This window comes from Python bivittatus, unplaced genomic scaffold (genome assembly GCF_059951505.1).
Source record: "Python bivittatus isolate LINGU-HERP-01145 unplaced genomic scaffold, Pbiv_v1 ctg000520_np1212, whole genome shotgun sequence".
NCBI lineage: Eukaryota > Metazoa > Chordata > Lepidosauria > Squamata > Pythonidae > Python > Python bivittatus.
The window spans coordinates 3,604,268-3,621,084 of NW_028277080.1; the positions used below are offsets into that span (position 1 = coordinate 3,604,268).

A 16,817-nucleotide genomic window follows, 5' to 3' on the forward strand; every position below is an offset into this window, starting at 1 on the left:
TATTACTGTAATTAAAATCTTTTAATAAAAATATATATATCAACAGTGGCTAGCCAAATAACAAAGACTTCTTAATGGAAGTATGAGGCTGGTCACACTGTGTACCTCCCTTTCTGGTACAGAAGGCAATATAGAAATGCTTTGGTATTACTGTAAAGGAGATCTACAATATGGACAGGAAAGAAAGTTTTTTGAGCCAAGCTATAAATACAAGTGGTAGAGGGTCTCACTTACAAGGAATGAGAACTTCTCAGATTATGATATATAGCCAATTACAGATCATCTCAGAATGCTACCAGTAGCCCACTATTAGCTTTCCAATTAACAGAATACCTAGCATAGCACACAGAAAAGCCATGCTATAGGCAGACAGTATTCCCAAAGCAGAAAGTGGGACCAGGATGTGAAACCCCAGAGGTATTCTGGGAAAGGAGGCTTGGGACCTCTAGTCTTCCATCTTGGGTGGCCTCAGCATCACTACAAAGCCATTTGGTTAAATGAAGCTGTATTCAGTTCATTCCATTTTGTATGTACCTCTATTCACCATTCACAAAGGCAGCAGGGGAACATTTGTGGAGTGGGAGAGGGTACACATCTCAGCAGCCTTGTCCCTTTGTAAATTTGTCTCACCTGCCTTGGTACTCAGAAGGAAAACAAAAATAGGTTGCTGACCAAAGTTGTTAATGGCAAGATGCCTCTCTTCACCTCGGACAGATCCATCCAGGCGCTCATAGCTGTAACCTTTTCAGTTAAAAAACATAATTAAATAGTCATTCATGAGAGATCTGTTATTCCTATTTTCTTGCATGAGCTCTGCCTATCCTAGGCATCATTCAGTATCCCATTTACTCTCCTTCTAATGACCTATTACACAATTATTTGCTTTTGATCACCACTAAGATATTCATCATTAAGCTTGTTATTCTTATCAAGGGGTTATTTATATATCTACCTACCTATTTGTGTACCTATTTATTTATTTTAGTATATTATTGGTCTTCTCAATCATCCTGGATCTCCTTAGGTGCTTTGTGTGGACTCTTTGTAGGCATCCAACTTTAGTCTTATGGTTTTTAGGGGCTCATTTCAGCAATAGCACTAGACAAACACTTTCCTTTCTGAATGGGCATAAACTATATTTTTTTAATCTCAGCAAAAATCAAGCACTGCCAAGAGATTACAAATCAGGGTTGTAACTGTTCCTCTCTCTTCATGGCCACTCTGAGAGGAAGCTTTAAAGTGTACAGCAGCATGGAGACAGCCTTGAAAAAAGTATGTAGTTAGTAAAACATGAGCTTAGCCAGGGAAAACGGGAAAGTATAAGAAACTCAAAATTGCTCTGCCTTGACTGTATAAGAGGGAGGGAAGGAGAAATACTATCAAAGCTTTCAACATTCTGTTATTTATAGCCTATATCAATGAAGAGTTCTAATATTTCTTATGGTGTCTGTTTCCTGATTTGAAATCAAGGAATCTGGTAGCACCTTTTCTGACTTAATTAAGAGGCATAAAAGTGCTTTCATGAGCTGCAATTCAATTCATCAGATGCGCAGAGTGAAAAACTGGGGCTTTAACTCTACCACTCAGCAAGAAGTTGCTGAACTCACATATATCAACAAACACAAGAAAAAAGGTCAAAACAAGGTCTCAACAAACACAATGGGTTTTTTACGTATTACAATTCTTAACTGATAAGGTAATTTTAATATGTCTTATATCTAACCTACATCTGCATAACCAACCTATCTTCCCTTCCTTACCTCAGTTTAAATTCTACATTCAGTCTAGCTACTCTATGTATCTGAAGAAGTGAGCGTATGCCTTTTAATAACATTTGTTGGTAGGAAAAGGTGTACAAGACCTCTCCTGATCTTTTGCCACAAAGACTAACATGGCTACTCCTTCTACAATTTCCTGACTTGGAAAAGCTGGTGGACTATGAGTCTAGAATCTCCCTCTTTTTTTGCATCAAAAGTGGCTTTTTGCTAAGATTTTTCCTTCCAAAATTATTTTCTGTTTTTTACTTGAATCATGACATAATACTGCCTGCCTGCTTCAACTCTGTTCAAAACATGACATCATTTGTTAATTAATTTTGCACCCAGACCACATGAAACTATTACATTAGAACCCAAGTTTATTTCTGGCTTTAAGAGCCTGTCTAAAGGCCATAAGGATTTCCTTGAGCGCTTCTCCAAATGATTAATCACAACCACCAGGTTTTGTTGCAAGATGGCCAAATAGTTGGGCTGTCTAATTTGTGCTCATTCTACAGTAGCAATACTGGCAGTCTTCCTCCACTGCATTCTCTTCTAGAGCTATGCTGGACAGTTATATAGACTCAGACTTTTACCCAGCATTATGCCACACCCAGCATTATGCAGTTGATCATTGCTCCCCAAGGGATGCAACCTTTAGAAGGGTTGTCATCTGACAACCAGAAAGAAGTCTTCTAATCACCCATTTATCTAAATCAAATAGACCACGATGAAAATGTTTCTTACCTGTAACTGCAGTTATTGAGTAGACATATGTGAACTCACACAGCCTACCCTACTTGATCTCTGATAATTTCTCTGTTCATTCAGATCCACTGTGATGACTTTAGAAACTGAATAGCCATCCCTAGTCATATGATATATGTGGGATCAAGGATCCCACCAAATGATAGTCTAAGCTTTAGAAGACTCCAAATGGGCTACCCTACAATTCATGTCTGGGAATTCCCAGGTGAGCATGCAAAGAATCCACAATCATAGGCAAGAAACCAGTTGTTTAGGATTTTCCTATACAAAGCATTGTTTTATTCCCAAGAATAGAAATTCTGAAAATAAATCCAGCTACATCAAAAACATTTACCTCTATAATCCATGTAGTCTTGTAGAATATCTAACATTTGGGTCATTTGTGAAAACAACAGGACACGATGCTTACTGGAATTAAGAAAAGAATGTTTTGACCTTGGCTTTACCTTCCCACAAAGCAGATGCAAAATAGATCACATCCCTATACATATTACCCACTGAATGCAATAAATATACGAATGAGATGTTATTGTTCTAGTCTACTCTATCAAGAGCTCAGTTTTATTACATACAAGTCAAATCAACAACTGTAAAGACAGTCATATATATATCACAAGACGACAAAACTTTGTACGAAAAATCCAAATGAATACTCACATTTCCATCTTTCAGTTTTCAAGTGTAATTTGTTCTCCATTAGGAGAGAGTTTGGGAGTTATAGAACGCTTATAGAAGACTGTCTTAAAGAATATTATGCAAGAGGAGACTTAGCAAGATAAAACAGACAAACTCTGCAGCCAATGTAACCAATACTAATCAGATGGATAAATTAAGATCATACCTAAAGACGTAGGTTGATTTTATGAATAGAACATCACAATAATGCTGAGTTCTAGAAAATCTGCATCCCAACAGTTTGTACATCCCAGCTTTTGACTTTGGATACATTTCCATTATTTCTGTTTAAAATTAAATGACTTTACTAAATCCTAATTCCACTGAGAAGCAAAATAATTGAAAATTTGACAAAACAGTAAAAGATAGGACAATTAATCTTCCCCTAATATACTGTACATCACTCCACAGCTGCTATTTCCTCTAAAGAAGAAAATATACACATACATTGTAAGAACCAGTAGACTTTCCTCTGCAGGTGTTGGAGACCAGAGAAAGGAATCTGAAGTGAAAGAGTTAACCTGCTCATTCCATCACCACAACCTCTGCTTGCAGTTCTAGTCATTGTCCACAGTTGCTTACTTATTTTAAAATGTGGAGGTGTGATTCTTCATTTTTCTCCTTTTATCCAGCATGATTCAGTTGAAATCCATGGATTTATTTACTGAATTTATTTACTGCTGCATCTTATAAATTCATGGCAGTTTACAATAATAAGACAGAGCAATACACAATAAACAGTATTAACGGTAAATAAACATTTGATTATCTATAAAATAACTATCACATCTAACCATACCAGCTGTAGACATCATCACTATTGGTAGCCTTAAGTCTCCAAACCCCTAAGGAATGGCTCAGTTTCCCTTGCTTTGTGAAATGATGTTAAAGTTTGTGCCAAACCAGCCTCAGAAGGAAGGAAAGGGGCCAGAAGGAAAGAGGTGGCGGTCATAATTGAGAAATACTGCCCTCAAGCCCCGACTAATCTGACCTTTCTCATGCAGAGGATAGATAATTTCTCCAGTTGGGATTAGCACATAGAATGTGGTGTTTCTACCTGAAGGCGGCACTTCTGAATGGAGATAGGAGCCAAGCCATACAGAGTTTCAAACATCAAAACCAATTTGAATTGTACCTGGAAACTTACTGGTAACAAATGTAGTGATTGCAATATTGGTGTCATATCACACAAGTTCTCACCTGCCAGCATGTAGGCAGCTGCATTTTGCACCAACTGCAGTTTCTATTTAATCTTTAAAGATAGCCCTATGCAGAGTACACTGCAGTAGTGTATCTTGGCAGTGATAAGGGCATGAGTTTCCATCACTAGGTTGTCTTGCCCCAGGTAAAACTTCTTGCTCCCTCCCAACCACAGCCTTTACCTGGCCTGACAGCAGCACTTGTGAGTCCAGGACACCCCTCATGCACCTGTTCTTTTAGGGGGAATCCCACCCACCCAGAGTTATAACTGGGACAAAAAATCAGATGAATTTTGGACAAACAGTTCTGTCTTAGGGTTTAATTTCCTTGTTCCATTCCAACCATACCCCCACAATCTCTAATAACCAGGTCATTACTCCCAAAACATCTCTGGCTCACCCTGAGATAGCACTATACTAATCCTGCACTAATTTATCCTGCAGGCTCATTTAAATATTGGAAAGTAGTGGGGAGAAAATCAAATCCTATGGACTCTACATAGGAGTGCCCACCACCACCAGATTGGAATTTTCCACTTAGAAAAGAGAAGAATCACTGCAGAAAAATATTTCTAATTCCCAAGCCTTGTAAATAATTCATGATAACCTGGTTGATGGTATCAAATGACACTATGACATCAAACAGGGCCAGGAGGGTGCACTATCCAATCCAGGTCCTGATAAAAATCATTACAAGAGTAACCAATGCCATTTAAGTCCCATACTTGGAACCAAACAGAAGTCCAGATAATCCTTTTTCTGTAGAGCTCTTTGCAGCAGAAACCACTCCACATTCTCAATAACATGCTCTAAGAAGTAGTCTGGAGACAGGGTAGCAGTTGTTCAAAACAGCTGGGTACAGGGAAGGCACCAGTCTCTCCTTAAAGGCATCCGATACAAAGAGGGAGTTACCTCCTCACACCCCACCAGGCCAGGTCAAAGGAGCCACCCATACCCCACTTTGACTTAAGCATGGGTCTAAATGGCAGGTAGTGAAGCTCATGCCCTATCTACTTCATCAGAGAGCAAAAAAGGATCCCAGATGATAGCGCAAAATATTGCCCCAGGCCCCACTTAAGACCCCACACATGAGGCATCAAGACTGGCAAATTTGAACAAGTCTGTCAGCAAAATATTGTACAAAAGCACATAGCAACCAGGCAATAGCTGTTCTTGAATATTCTTCTCAAGTAACCTTCAGTCAGTCAGTCAGTCAGTCAATCAACTTTTATCACAATCATAGCCCAGCATAAGGGGATGGAATACTGTCATTAAAAAGAAGCATTAAAAATACAAAATCTAAAAACATATATACAGGATATAAAACATAAAAATTTAAAAGAAGTTATAAAGAGCTATGTTATACTTTCTATACATAGAAAGTATAAAAGAAATAGAAATTAAAAACTAAGCACATGCTTTGTTATTTCTTCATATCCAGAGTCACAAGGGCACTGCCATTTCAAGGAGGGAGTCTTCCTGTATTGGCCTTCATGGACAGCTGAGGGGAGGGCATGACATCCCGCCAGAGTGAAGATCCTTTCGTGTTTAGAGACTTCCAGTTTATTTATGTATGCCATAGGGGAGGCAGAATAAGGGTCTGAGTACACTGGCAAGGAGGTTTGGTCCCTTCCTAGGTCCATCTAGCACTCTATATGTATTATGTGCTGTTTGATAAATGCTTTGGCTTTATCATATTCCATGCTGAGATGATGATCTGGAGAGAAGTCCAAAGATGAGATTTTAGTTGCCTCTGCATGTTTTCATGTGGACTGGAAGTTAGTGGGGCTAGGCCAAGGGGAAAGAAAGTCTGAGCCGATAATTGAACACGGCCACCCGCACTCCAGCCTCCATTTTCATGAAGCCTATTTCCATTTACAAGGTGGCATTAGAAACACAATTAGGGCCTTGAAGGGGTGAAATTTAGATTGTACAAGCTCTAACACTATGGAATTAAAGAAAAATGTGTTGCCTGAAGGCTGTGGGGGTCTGGATGGGGTGCACCAGGCTTCAGCTGAACCCTGGTAAGACGGAGTGGCTATGGATTGGAGGCCCCTCTGTACCCAAGGATTTACCATCTTTGGTTTTGGACAGGGTTGCACTGCCCCCGACAGACCAAGTGCGTAATCTGGGGGTCTTCTTGGACTCATGATTCCTGCTCGAGAAGGTGGCAGTCATGGCCAGGAGGGCCTTTACCCACCTTCGTGTGGTACGCCAGGAAAGGGGCCTGGATCAGGCAGCTCTCTGGTCAGTCACTCGCGCCCTGGTCATCTCTCGGCTATACTATTGCAATGCACTTTACATGGGGCTACCTTTGAAGAGTATCTGGAAGCTACAGCTGGTTCAAAATGCAGCCACGCAGACAATTTTGAGTGCCCCAAAAATGGCACATATAACGCCTTTACTGCACGAGCTGCATTGGGTTCCAGTCTGCTTCCGGGTCCAATGCAAAATGTAGGTTATTACCTTTAAAGGCCTACATGGCATGGATCCAGCGGGACCATCTCACCCCCATCACATCAACCCCCACCCACCCGGTCAGGCACAGAGGGCATGCTGTGGACCCTGTCAGCGAGAGAATTTCAGCTGGCGGAGCCCAGGAGGAGAGTCTTCTCTGACGTTGCCATTCTTTGGAATACTCTTCCCAGAGGTGTGGTGGGCCCCTACCCTCCTGGCCTTCCAGAAAGGATTAAAGACCTGGCTCTGACACCTTGCATGGGGTGACAACAATCTTACCCAATCCTGGGGGTGGATGGTGCCTTGATGATGCTCCCCGAGTGACTGTCCATTATTCTTGGATCTGTTTATTTTCTATTTAATAATACTATATTGTAATTTTGTAATTTTAATTGGTTTTAACTGTTTTGTAAACTGCCCGGAGTCATTTCAATGAGATGGGCAATGACAAATTTGATAAATAAATAGATAGATAGATAGATAGATAGATAGATAGATAGATAGATAGAAAGAAAGAAAGAAAGAAAGAAAGAAAGAAAGAAAGAAAGAAAGAAAGAAAGAAAGGAAATAAAGAAACTCAGCTACACATCATAGAGAAATTGTGCTAACTGCTTGGCCTAAAATAATTTGAGAACTGCTGGTATATACTGACCATCTCTTCAGGTATTTAAGGAGGGCTTAAATGATAGGTGAACTCCTCTGTGCATTTTCAGCAATGTGGTTCCCATGGCAGAAAGAAAGACTACCCCAAGTATTTGAAACAGGAAACCTACTCAGATCTTGAGGCCATCTATGCTACAGGAATGGCTCTTGGGCATTAGGGCAAATGCCATGCCTTTAGTTTTCTGATAACTGAGTTCTAGCTGGTCTTCCTTACAATACTGTGCTAGAGCATCAATGCTTCTAGAGTAGAACAGAAATGTGTCTTCCAGCAAGTTTTGGGGAGTGAAAGTTTGTATGATAGAGATGGCCTACCATGGAGTTAATATAGAAGCTGAATAGGAGTGGGGGCAATATGTAGCCTTGCATGACGTCTTTCTTGATTTCAATAGCACTGGTGAGATGGCCCTGTAAGGGCTACCCTTACTTTGAGTGAGATGTTGCAAATGGATTAAATGAAATAGACACCGGTCAATCAAGAGGGCCTCCAACTTCTCACACAATTTAACAGAAATATGGAATAAAATACTGCTTTGAAATCTATGAAAGCAACCTTAGGGGGAGGGTTGTGTTGCAGGAGCATTTCTCAATGAGGTATTGGAGTACAAGGCATTGATCAATGGTGGACTGGCCTTCTCTAAAGCCATCCTGCTCCTCTGCAAGCAGGTTTTCTTGGTCCAGCCAGTCTTGGAATTTCCACTGTAATTGTCTTGCATAAACCTTACTGATATGTTGTGGTCTATAGGCCAATAGGTCTATAATTAAAAGGATCATTCTTTTAATTATAGACCTATTGGCCTATAGACCTCAACATATCATTGGCCATTCTGGCTATTGTGCTGTGATATTCTTTGGAAGAGGAGGAGACCCTGAAGCCATAAACCTGTTTTTTCACAATTTGTGCTATCTCTGCAATGGAAAGAGAAATCTGTTTCTCTGGTTTATTAGATTCATGGGCATCAATATCATTACTGGGACTGGTCCAGATTCTTTTCTTGCCTCTGGATGGCATATTTAAGCCATAGAGACTGAGTCAGAGGGGGTAAGGCCTCTAAAGATTATTGTAATACCCTTTTCCCTTCCTCAGCTTGGCAGCTGCTGCAAAACCTAGAACCTGGTAGGAGAAGTTTCAGAGAAGATGATAGTCACACCCAATCATGGCTCCATGATATATACCAAGCCCTTCTATTCATCTGTCAGCAGGTCATGGACGAACATGGTCTCATTACAGAAGGACAGGACATACAGCAGCTGCAGCCAGACACCAGGTAGGTTCCCAGCAATCTGGCCTTTTGGACCTAGGATTGAAGATGTGGAGCCAGAAGGGCCAATACTAAATTCCCCATTTTTATTCCCCTGCATCAGCCTGTTCCACCCTTCCCCCACCCTCCATTTTTCCCACTAGCAAAATCAGTTCTTCCCTATTTCTTCCTCCCCTGCCCTTAGAGGTCACTTCTAACACCTGCCTGCAAGTATAGTCTGCTGAGACCTCTGCAAGGCCGTAATCGTCTTGACCCATGCTATTGCCCTCCCTTTCAAAACCCATTTGGCATTCACAACCTGGTGCACAGGCAACCTAGCCAAGCCATTCAAGCTGGCCCACTGCATCCAGTGTAGCTTCTATCTTTCATATTACATGTCTCATACACATTTTTTAAACCTTTTCTTGTTCCTACTGTCTTTATTTTTTATAAGTTTTAGAAAGCAGTTTGGTTAAGGTGCTGAACTAGAAATATGGCATGACACAAACCAATACATTACCCATCCTACCTAGCCACCCCCCATCCCCTACCTCCAGTATAGTCTGACCATTGGAAGGGTCAGCCCACCCCACCCATTTTCAACACTTCAGGAGAGGGCACAGAATACCATTCCTTGTTTGAATGAGCTGAAAGTGCTAGGAAATATTACTGGAATATTTTGGCCATTGGCAAAACTGAGCAAAATTCAAAATAATTCCAAAGCCCTGATTCCAATGAGCATGATTTAATAATGAATGTACATTTTTCATTAAGGCAAAGAAAATACTTTTAATTTATCTATTCTTCAAATAATGTCTTAGAAAGTCTCCCCCTTACTCTAAAAATTGTTCTTGTGCTAAATCATTCCCTCACATTAACCAGTTCTTTTCAAATGTTCAAGGTAAAATGTCCAGTTCACAGAAAGTATAAAACATACCCATCATACAGGAAAGAAAGAAGCTTATCCAACAAATTCAGTTTGCCACTGGCTTCAATGAGGTGATCTCCAATGACAAAGGGCTCTGGCTCAACACCTAGAAAGAAAAATTGTTATCATGAAGCACCTCTATTAAGGATTTGCATCTAAATATGCATTCTAAGACAAAATACTTCAGCAGTGGTTCCAAATAAACAGAAGGGATCTGGGAGCATTTTCCTGATTAATCCCTCACGTATTAGAATAGTTGAGTTCATTGCATATGGGCACATGGGTTCTGAGACTCCACCAGCAGAGAGGTGAAGGTATAATCGTACCACTAACTTGAGGACAGGCTTTGAATTGCCCACAGTATCATAAATATGGCTTTTAATCAAATGTATATGTTATTCCAAGAAACGAGTAACAAAAAAGCAATAAAACATAAAATTCCTTTAAAATACACAACCTCAAAATAAAATTAGAAATAATACTACACCCACTGTAGCACTCATTTATCTCAGAAAGGTTTAGAAAATAAAAGTTCTAAGCCCTTTGCTAAAATATCAGGAAGTAATATGCACAAATATCTCCCTGAGAAAGAAAATCTAGAGACAGAGAAGAGAGCACAATCAAAGTCATTCAAGGCCACATCATGCATTCTCATGGAAAAAAGAGAGTAATGACAATATGAAGCCACCAAGAAGAACAAGAGGTAGAATGATTTCAAACAAATCTGAGCCAATTTAAAAATATAATGCTATCGTTTTAAAACAAGTTTAGAAGCAAACTAATAACCACTGCTTATCCTTAAAAATTAATGCTATATATTTGTCTGGCCCTTTAAAGATGCATTCAGGCTATTTATTTATTATACTTAATACTGCTTTAATAAAAAAACAGATTTCCATGGCAGACTTATATTAAGCTCAATGCAGTGAACAGTAGCTGTGCATCCCAACAGGAAATCTTTCTCAAAGCTGCAGAAAAAACTGCATATTGTACTGAACGCTATCATGATCTGGAAAAACCATCTGATCCTAAACAACTGAAAATGCTTTCTAGAACTGCTCAAAATGATCTTATAGATTTGGTGCCATTCTGGTCACTATTAGATGGACCTGACAAGAAAGGACAGGAAAGAGTTAATTCCACCACTTCTAATCACAAAGTAAGACTTTTCTTCTAGAAAAGAAATATGGGAAATTAATATTGTATATGGTAACTGCAGCAAGATTATTGTATGCACAAAGATGGAAAAATAATAAAATACCCACAGTAGAAGATTGGATTATAAAATTGATGGAGCTTGTGGAGATGCTAAAGCTAACTGATAAAAGACTTCTTTTTAAAAGACTGGAAGCCTTATATGGACTTTTTTCCCCCTTTCTTAATCTTCTTTTAATTTTGTATACTTCTATTGTATTGAAAAATTCTAATAAAAAAAAGAAAGCAGGGGTAAACGTTTGCAACTGTTGGAGGATCTGTTCCATCCTTGAGTTCAACTGCAAAACACAATTTGTTCCCACCTTTAGTAATCATAAGAAAAAATGCAAGAAAACGCAGTCTCCCATATTCAGTTACGTGTGTCCTAAAGAACTATAAATCAAAGAACTAGTAATCTTAAAAATCTTGGTGGGACTGTTAGATCCATCTTCTGGTGACCAGAATGGCATCTCATAGGAAAGTGCTGTTCTGCCACAGAAAACAGAGTCAATAGGAAAAGGATATACCAAAGTCAATATCTTGGGTGGGCCATTATAATATCTTCTGAAGGACTGTGTGCCTGCCTAGACTCACTTGTATAGTGAGATGAGCGGCATATATAAATTTGAAAAATAAATAAATAAATCTCCATCAAAGTGAACTTAACAGTCTTGTAATGTTTAATAAAGGTAACTGCCTTAGCCTAAGTTGTGGCTCTGAAAACATTTTCCAACTGAATACCCACTGCCATAGAGTTTGTTGCTTGTCTAAATGAATTGGCCATATTTGCTTGTTACTAGACAAGAAAAGCCAATATATTCCTTAACTTATCTGCTGATGGAAGATCTTGATACTCTTCTCCTTGTGCTCCCTGTCATGTAAGACACAAAAAATTACCTGTTCAGTGTTCCCCAAGAGTAAGATGAAGATAAACCCTTTGGGTTCTCTGCATGTCTAGCTTATTCCAAAAGTGCTCCTTGGGATGGCTAGGATTTGAACAGAAATTAAATAATATTCTCTCTGCTCTCCTTCCTTCCAACACAGGAATACTCTGAAACTGGACTCCCTTGCTTGTCTCAAAGTACAGAACCCAGGGTAGCTGGCTGCTGGCATAAAGTATTAGCTCGGGCACTTGGATGCTAAGAGGATCTCCACTACCACCTCCAGGAGGCCCGCCTTCAGAAGACACCCTGTTCAAACTGAGGACTGTCCAAAGTAGTATCAGCAATGAATTCCACTATTTTGGCAAACTTGTTAAATGATTTTGTAAATGCTTAGTGCATGACAAACCCTTAAACAATGCACATGCCCAAATCACAGTGCCAGAAACTATCACTGAGGCTCAAATGCCCAAGGCTGCTCCCTCACAAGTCCATTTGCCCTATTTCAGTAAAGTCCACTAGAATGTTCCTCCTTCTCTCTTGACCACCATACTGGTGATGAGAGGTGCAACAGGTTCACTGCCTGAGAATCAGTTTGATGTAGTAGTCAAGGTGCAGGACTAGAAACCAGGAGACTGTGAGCTCTAGTCCTTTCTTAGGCATGAAAGCCAGATGGGTGACTTTGAGCTAGTTGCTGACTTTCTCAGCCGAACTCCCCTCACAGGGTTGTTGTTGTGGAATCTTAAAAACAACAACAGACGCCATCCCAAGCTATTCTGTAGACTCCTAGGGAAGAGATTCAATTTCATAGCCACAGAGGGAAGGGTCTTATAGTTGGATCAGCCCATTCCTTCTTAGTAACTTCTGTGAATAGATCTGGAAGTGGAATCTTCATATTAGCCCTGAATGTATGAATGAAAGCCACTATCAGTACTGTGTTCCTTGAATTTCACTGTCTGTAGCAACAGATGCAATCAACATACTGCTTGGCCCAAATGGAGCTAAGAGGAAAAATCTCTTAGTCCTTTATTGGAGGGGTGGGGTGGGGGTACATGGAAAGGTTTATCCCTGCCTTCTGACTGGAAGGGCTAGGGTTAATCTTTTTCTGTTGGCTCCATCCTAGGTGACAGAGAACAAATACACTTTGGTTATCTAAAATTTATAAGAGAGCCAATCTGGTGTAGTGGTTAAGCCATCAGGCTAGAAACTAGGAGACCATGAGTTCTAGTACTGCCTTAGGCACAAAGTCAGCTGGATGACCTTGGGCCAGCTGCTCTCTCTCAGCTGTAGGAAGCAGGCAATTGCAAACCATTTCTGAAAAAACCTTGCCAAGAAAACTGCAGGGACTAGTCCAGACAGTCACCAGGAATCAACACTGACTTGAAGGCACCCTCTGCCCCCATATAACTCAATAATTATCTGCTTAGCCAAATAATACAATTGTTATGCCTACCTCATTTAAATAGCAGCTTCAGCAATGCTCATGTTCATAATTCTTACCATTGAATAGATATGGATGAGCTACACATTTCCGGAGTTGAATCAACACATTTTGGAGTTTAGCTTTCTTTCCCGACTCATTTTCAAATGCATCTGAAAAAATATTAGAGACATTTACTGTTATTGTTGATACATTTAGGTATCAAGATTTTATCAGGCAGAACAGCTGGTGAAGAACATTTTAATTAAAAGTCAACATTATAGTTTCTTCAATTCAATATCTATGCTTTGGTAGAAGCAGCAAAAAAGAAAGCTATTGCTAACAAATTTTAAACGCCTTAAAAGTTCAAAATGCATTCTTTTCTTATGACCAATTATATTAACATGGCAGATAGCGCATTGTGATACCAAAATCCTGAATCTGAAATGTTTGTAACAGCTTAATTTTTAATTTCATGCCAATGCTTTGGGCATCTACTGCAGAAATGAGCAATCTTTGACTTAGGCACCATTACACATTCTTGCAATCTTATATTAATCTAAATATTAAAAAAAAAACTAATTCAGGCAAGATGTTCTTAACAATTATGTTAATTGGTGGGGGGATACAGTAGCTTCAGCAGATACTGCATAGAAACTCCTGATCTCCTTAGGAAATTCACCTTCTTATGCAACATTTCTGGCCCATCTCTTCTTGCAATCTCAAGTTCAGATAAACAAACCATTAATACTGAGAGTGTTAGGATTCCGGGATTCACTTAACTATCATCATATTAGCCCTTATCAGCATGCTTTTGTTTTTTAGTAGCTTCTCTTCACAAATAGAACCAAAGTCCAGAACATCTAAAGACAGATGAGCTGCAGGGACAGGAGATGGACACTCGTGACAGAAGGTGATTTGACAATCTGTGACGATACTGAATATAACGTAACTTGCCTGCTGGAATCAAAGCTTGCAGTTTTAATGAGGAAGGAAACAGAAGTTGTAGCACATGATTACAGAGAAATGAATAATTAAGACTGCGGAACTCCTATTTGCATTTTCAAGACTATTAACCATTCCATCCATAGGATCAGCTAGATATTTATACCTGCATGGATAAGACAGTGTTAATAAGAAAGACACTGACTCTTAGACTAGAGTCATTTAGAAAAAGGCTGAGCCTGCATGAAAGGAATGGATTTCATCTGAAAAGCAATGGAACAGGAATGCTGGATAAAATATTAGAAGAAGCTGCAGAACTACTTTTAACAATAGACTTTTGGGAGAAAGCTAAAAGAGAAGAACTGTCACAAGGCAGAGAACTAGGAATAGCTTCACAATGACGATACAGAAAACTGAAACAACTGTTCCATAAGGCTAAATCAGGAGTAATTCATTCACTGTATACATGCACATACTGTACACACACAATGACTACGTTTTACATACTAATACTAGAAACTGCCCAAATCATAATGAGGCAGCTTGAGCAGCTGGTACAAATCACATTAATTCTAAAATGAGAAAACATATATAGCTGACATATTGGAAACCTCATGAACGGGAAAACAGAGATACAATTGTTCCTAGGTAAAACTCTAGAAGGGACAAAGAAGAAAAAACTATATAGAGAGTACTGCTTTCATATAAATGATGGGAATAAGTCCAAAACTAGTAAACTCCTCAGAACTGCTAGGGGTAGAAATATAAGAAATATAAGAAAAACCAAATAGTGCTTGAGGTTTACTTTTTCTTTCCTAGCAAAATTACTAAGCATAACCTTAATATGGAAAAAAATCACAAAGGTAGCCCTTAAGAAGAAACTGAAAAGTATATACATTTAAAGGAATGGGACTTTAATTGTGACTAAATCTTCATGATTTGAATGGATCTATTTGAAGTCTGATTCAGCATTAAGCTTCCTGTCTCAATTTACCAAGAAAATCATTATTTTAAGTCTGTACTAAAATATGGCCAGTGGCAAAATCTACTCTTTCTCTTTTTACCTAGATCTTTCATGAGAAGAGCCTTATAAAGTTTTTTCTGTAGTGCCGACATTCCATGGTAGAGAACGACTTCTACCTTCTTTGGAATTTCTTCTGCAACTTCTGCCTTCACTCTCCTGAGCAACAAAGGCTGCAACAGACTGTGAAGTTCTTTGACTTAAAAAGAGAAAGAAAAAGCTAGTTACAGACCTGCATTTTAAATACAAACAGGACTGAAAACATTCTACAGGCACCATCACTTTCATTTTCCTTTGATATCTACTGTATGTGTGTAGTAAGATACCATAAGAAAGTAGTACCCCTTTTTTTCTTTTCTGCATATCAGAAAAAAAACAACAACTTGTAGTTCTATTACATCTAGTTTTTTTCCAAGTAGAATATAAAAATGTTATTAGCTCAATTTACAATCACTCCACTGTTTAGACAGTTATGCTTTGGCTTTATGTTTGTAGGAGAAATTGCAAATCTTCCCACAGCTTCAACTAATAGAAGCTAACTGAAAGCAAATCCATGGGAGATACACGGCTTAATGAATTCTAGTAGAGGTAGCTAAGAAACATTGGGAGAAACAATTTCTCAAATTGAAGTAGAAGTCCAAAGGACTGGTCATTTTAAATAAGCTATCCATCATCCACAATCAGTCTCTGCAATTCACACAACAGAAGAGAGAGATATATAGTAATGAAATAGATATATGTAAGACTATTGTATCAAATAATCCCATTAACAAATCAAGGCACCAGTTCTATGATGGTGTGTTCTATGCATCTATCCTTTATATTTTCTACAGTTTATATTTCAGAACATAATGCTAGTATCTTTGGGCCTAGGGAAGTTTTAGCTGGTTTTCAGTACATCTCCTAAGTAATGTTGTGAGTACATGAATATTACAGAAAATTGACTATTTTAGATTTTTAGCGTGTTTGTTTAATAACTAGTGACATTAAGAAATGATTGTATTTAAAAAGAGAGCTTAATACAACAAACATACTGTATAATGCATGGACATAATTGGTGGGATCCAAAACCAGTCTCATTTAAGGAGAAACCCACTAAAATCATTAGGTCTGGAGTTACAAAGATTAACAAGTATAAACGTCCCTAATTTCAATTGCTCTATTTCAAGAATTCCATTATTCCGCAGCATGACATAAGGTTGGGGAAAGCTGGTGTATGGGCAGCTATCCATGTTTTAAGTGCTAGTACACAAGTGTCATATTAAAATATATTAAATGTGTCATTTAAATTTGTGGGCACTAATTATGGATGCAGTTAGATCCATAATCTTATTGCAGACTGAACTCTTCTTCCCACATATGGACCAAATTCAATGCCTTTTAGTCTCAAGTCATGTGACATCAGGCTTAATGACTGTGCATGATTTATGCATGATTTGCTTAACGACTGTAACCAGAACTGCCATCGTAAGTCGGCGTAGTCATGATTTTTCGCTTTACAACTGCATTGCTTAGCAACGGAGTTCCCAGTGCCAATTACTATCATTAACTGAGGACTACCTGTATTTAAAAATAAGCTTGCCTAAGCGACTGTGGGTTTACCCGGGGCAGCAACAGAAATTGTATACACAACTGCAGATTGATGAAACAGTTGCATAAGTTAAAAAACAA

At 38.9% G+C, this 16,817-nt stretch overlaps 1 protein-coding gene across 4 annotated transcripts in view; it reads right to left on the bottom strand.

Annotated features, from left to right (window-relative positions):
* The window catches only part of CHD1L (chromodomain helicase DNA binding protein 1 like), a 45,369-nt gene that overhangs the window by 21,320 nt on the left and 7,232 nt on the right, over window positions 1-16,817 (bottom strand). For 3 of the 4 annotated variants that reach the window (XM_007433231.4, XM_007433232.4, XM_025169863.2), the window contains 5 exons: window positions 15,190-15,345; window positions 13,261-13,353; window positions 9,695-9,791; window positions 2,860-2,933; window positions 631-741 (listed from right to left, as the gene is read on the bottom strand). In XM_007433231.4, the coding sequence (XP_007433293.1) occupies window positions 631-741; window positions 2,860-2,933; window positions 9,695-9,791; window positions 13,261-13,353; window positions 15,190-15,345 (531 nt within the window). The remainder of the gene's footprint in view (window positions 1-630; window positions 742-2,859; window positions 2,934-9,694; window positions 9,792-13,260; window positions 13,354-15,189; window positions 15,346-16,817) is intronic. The other variant, XM_088147528.1, reaches the window with a different exon arrangement.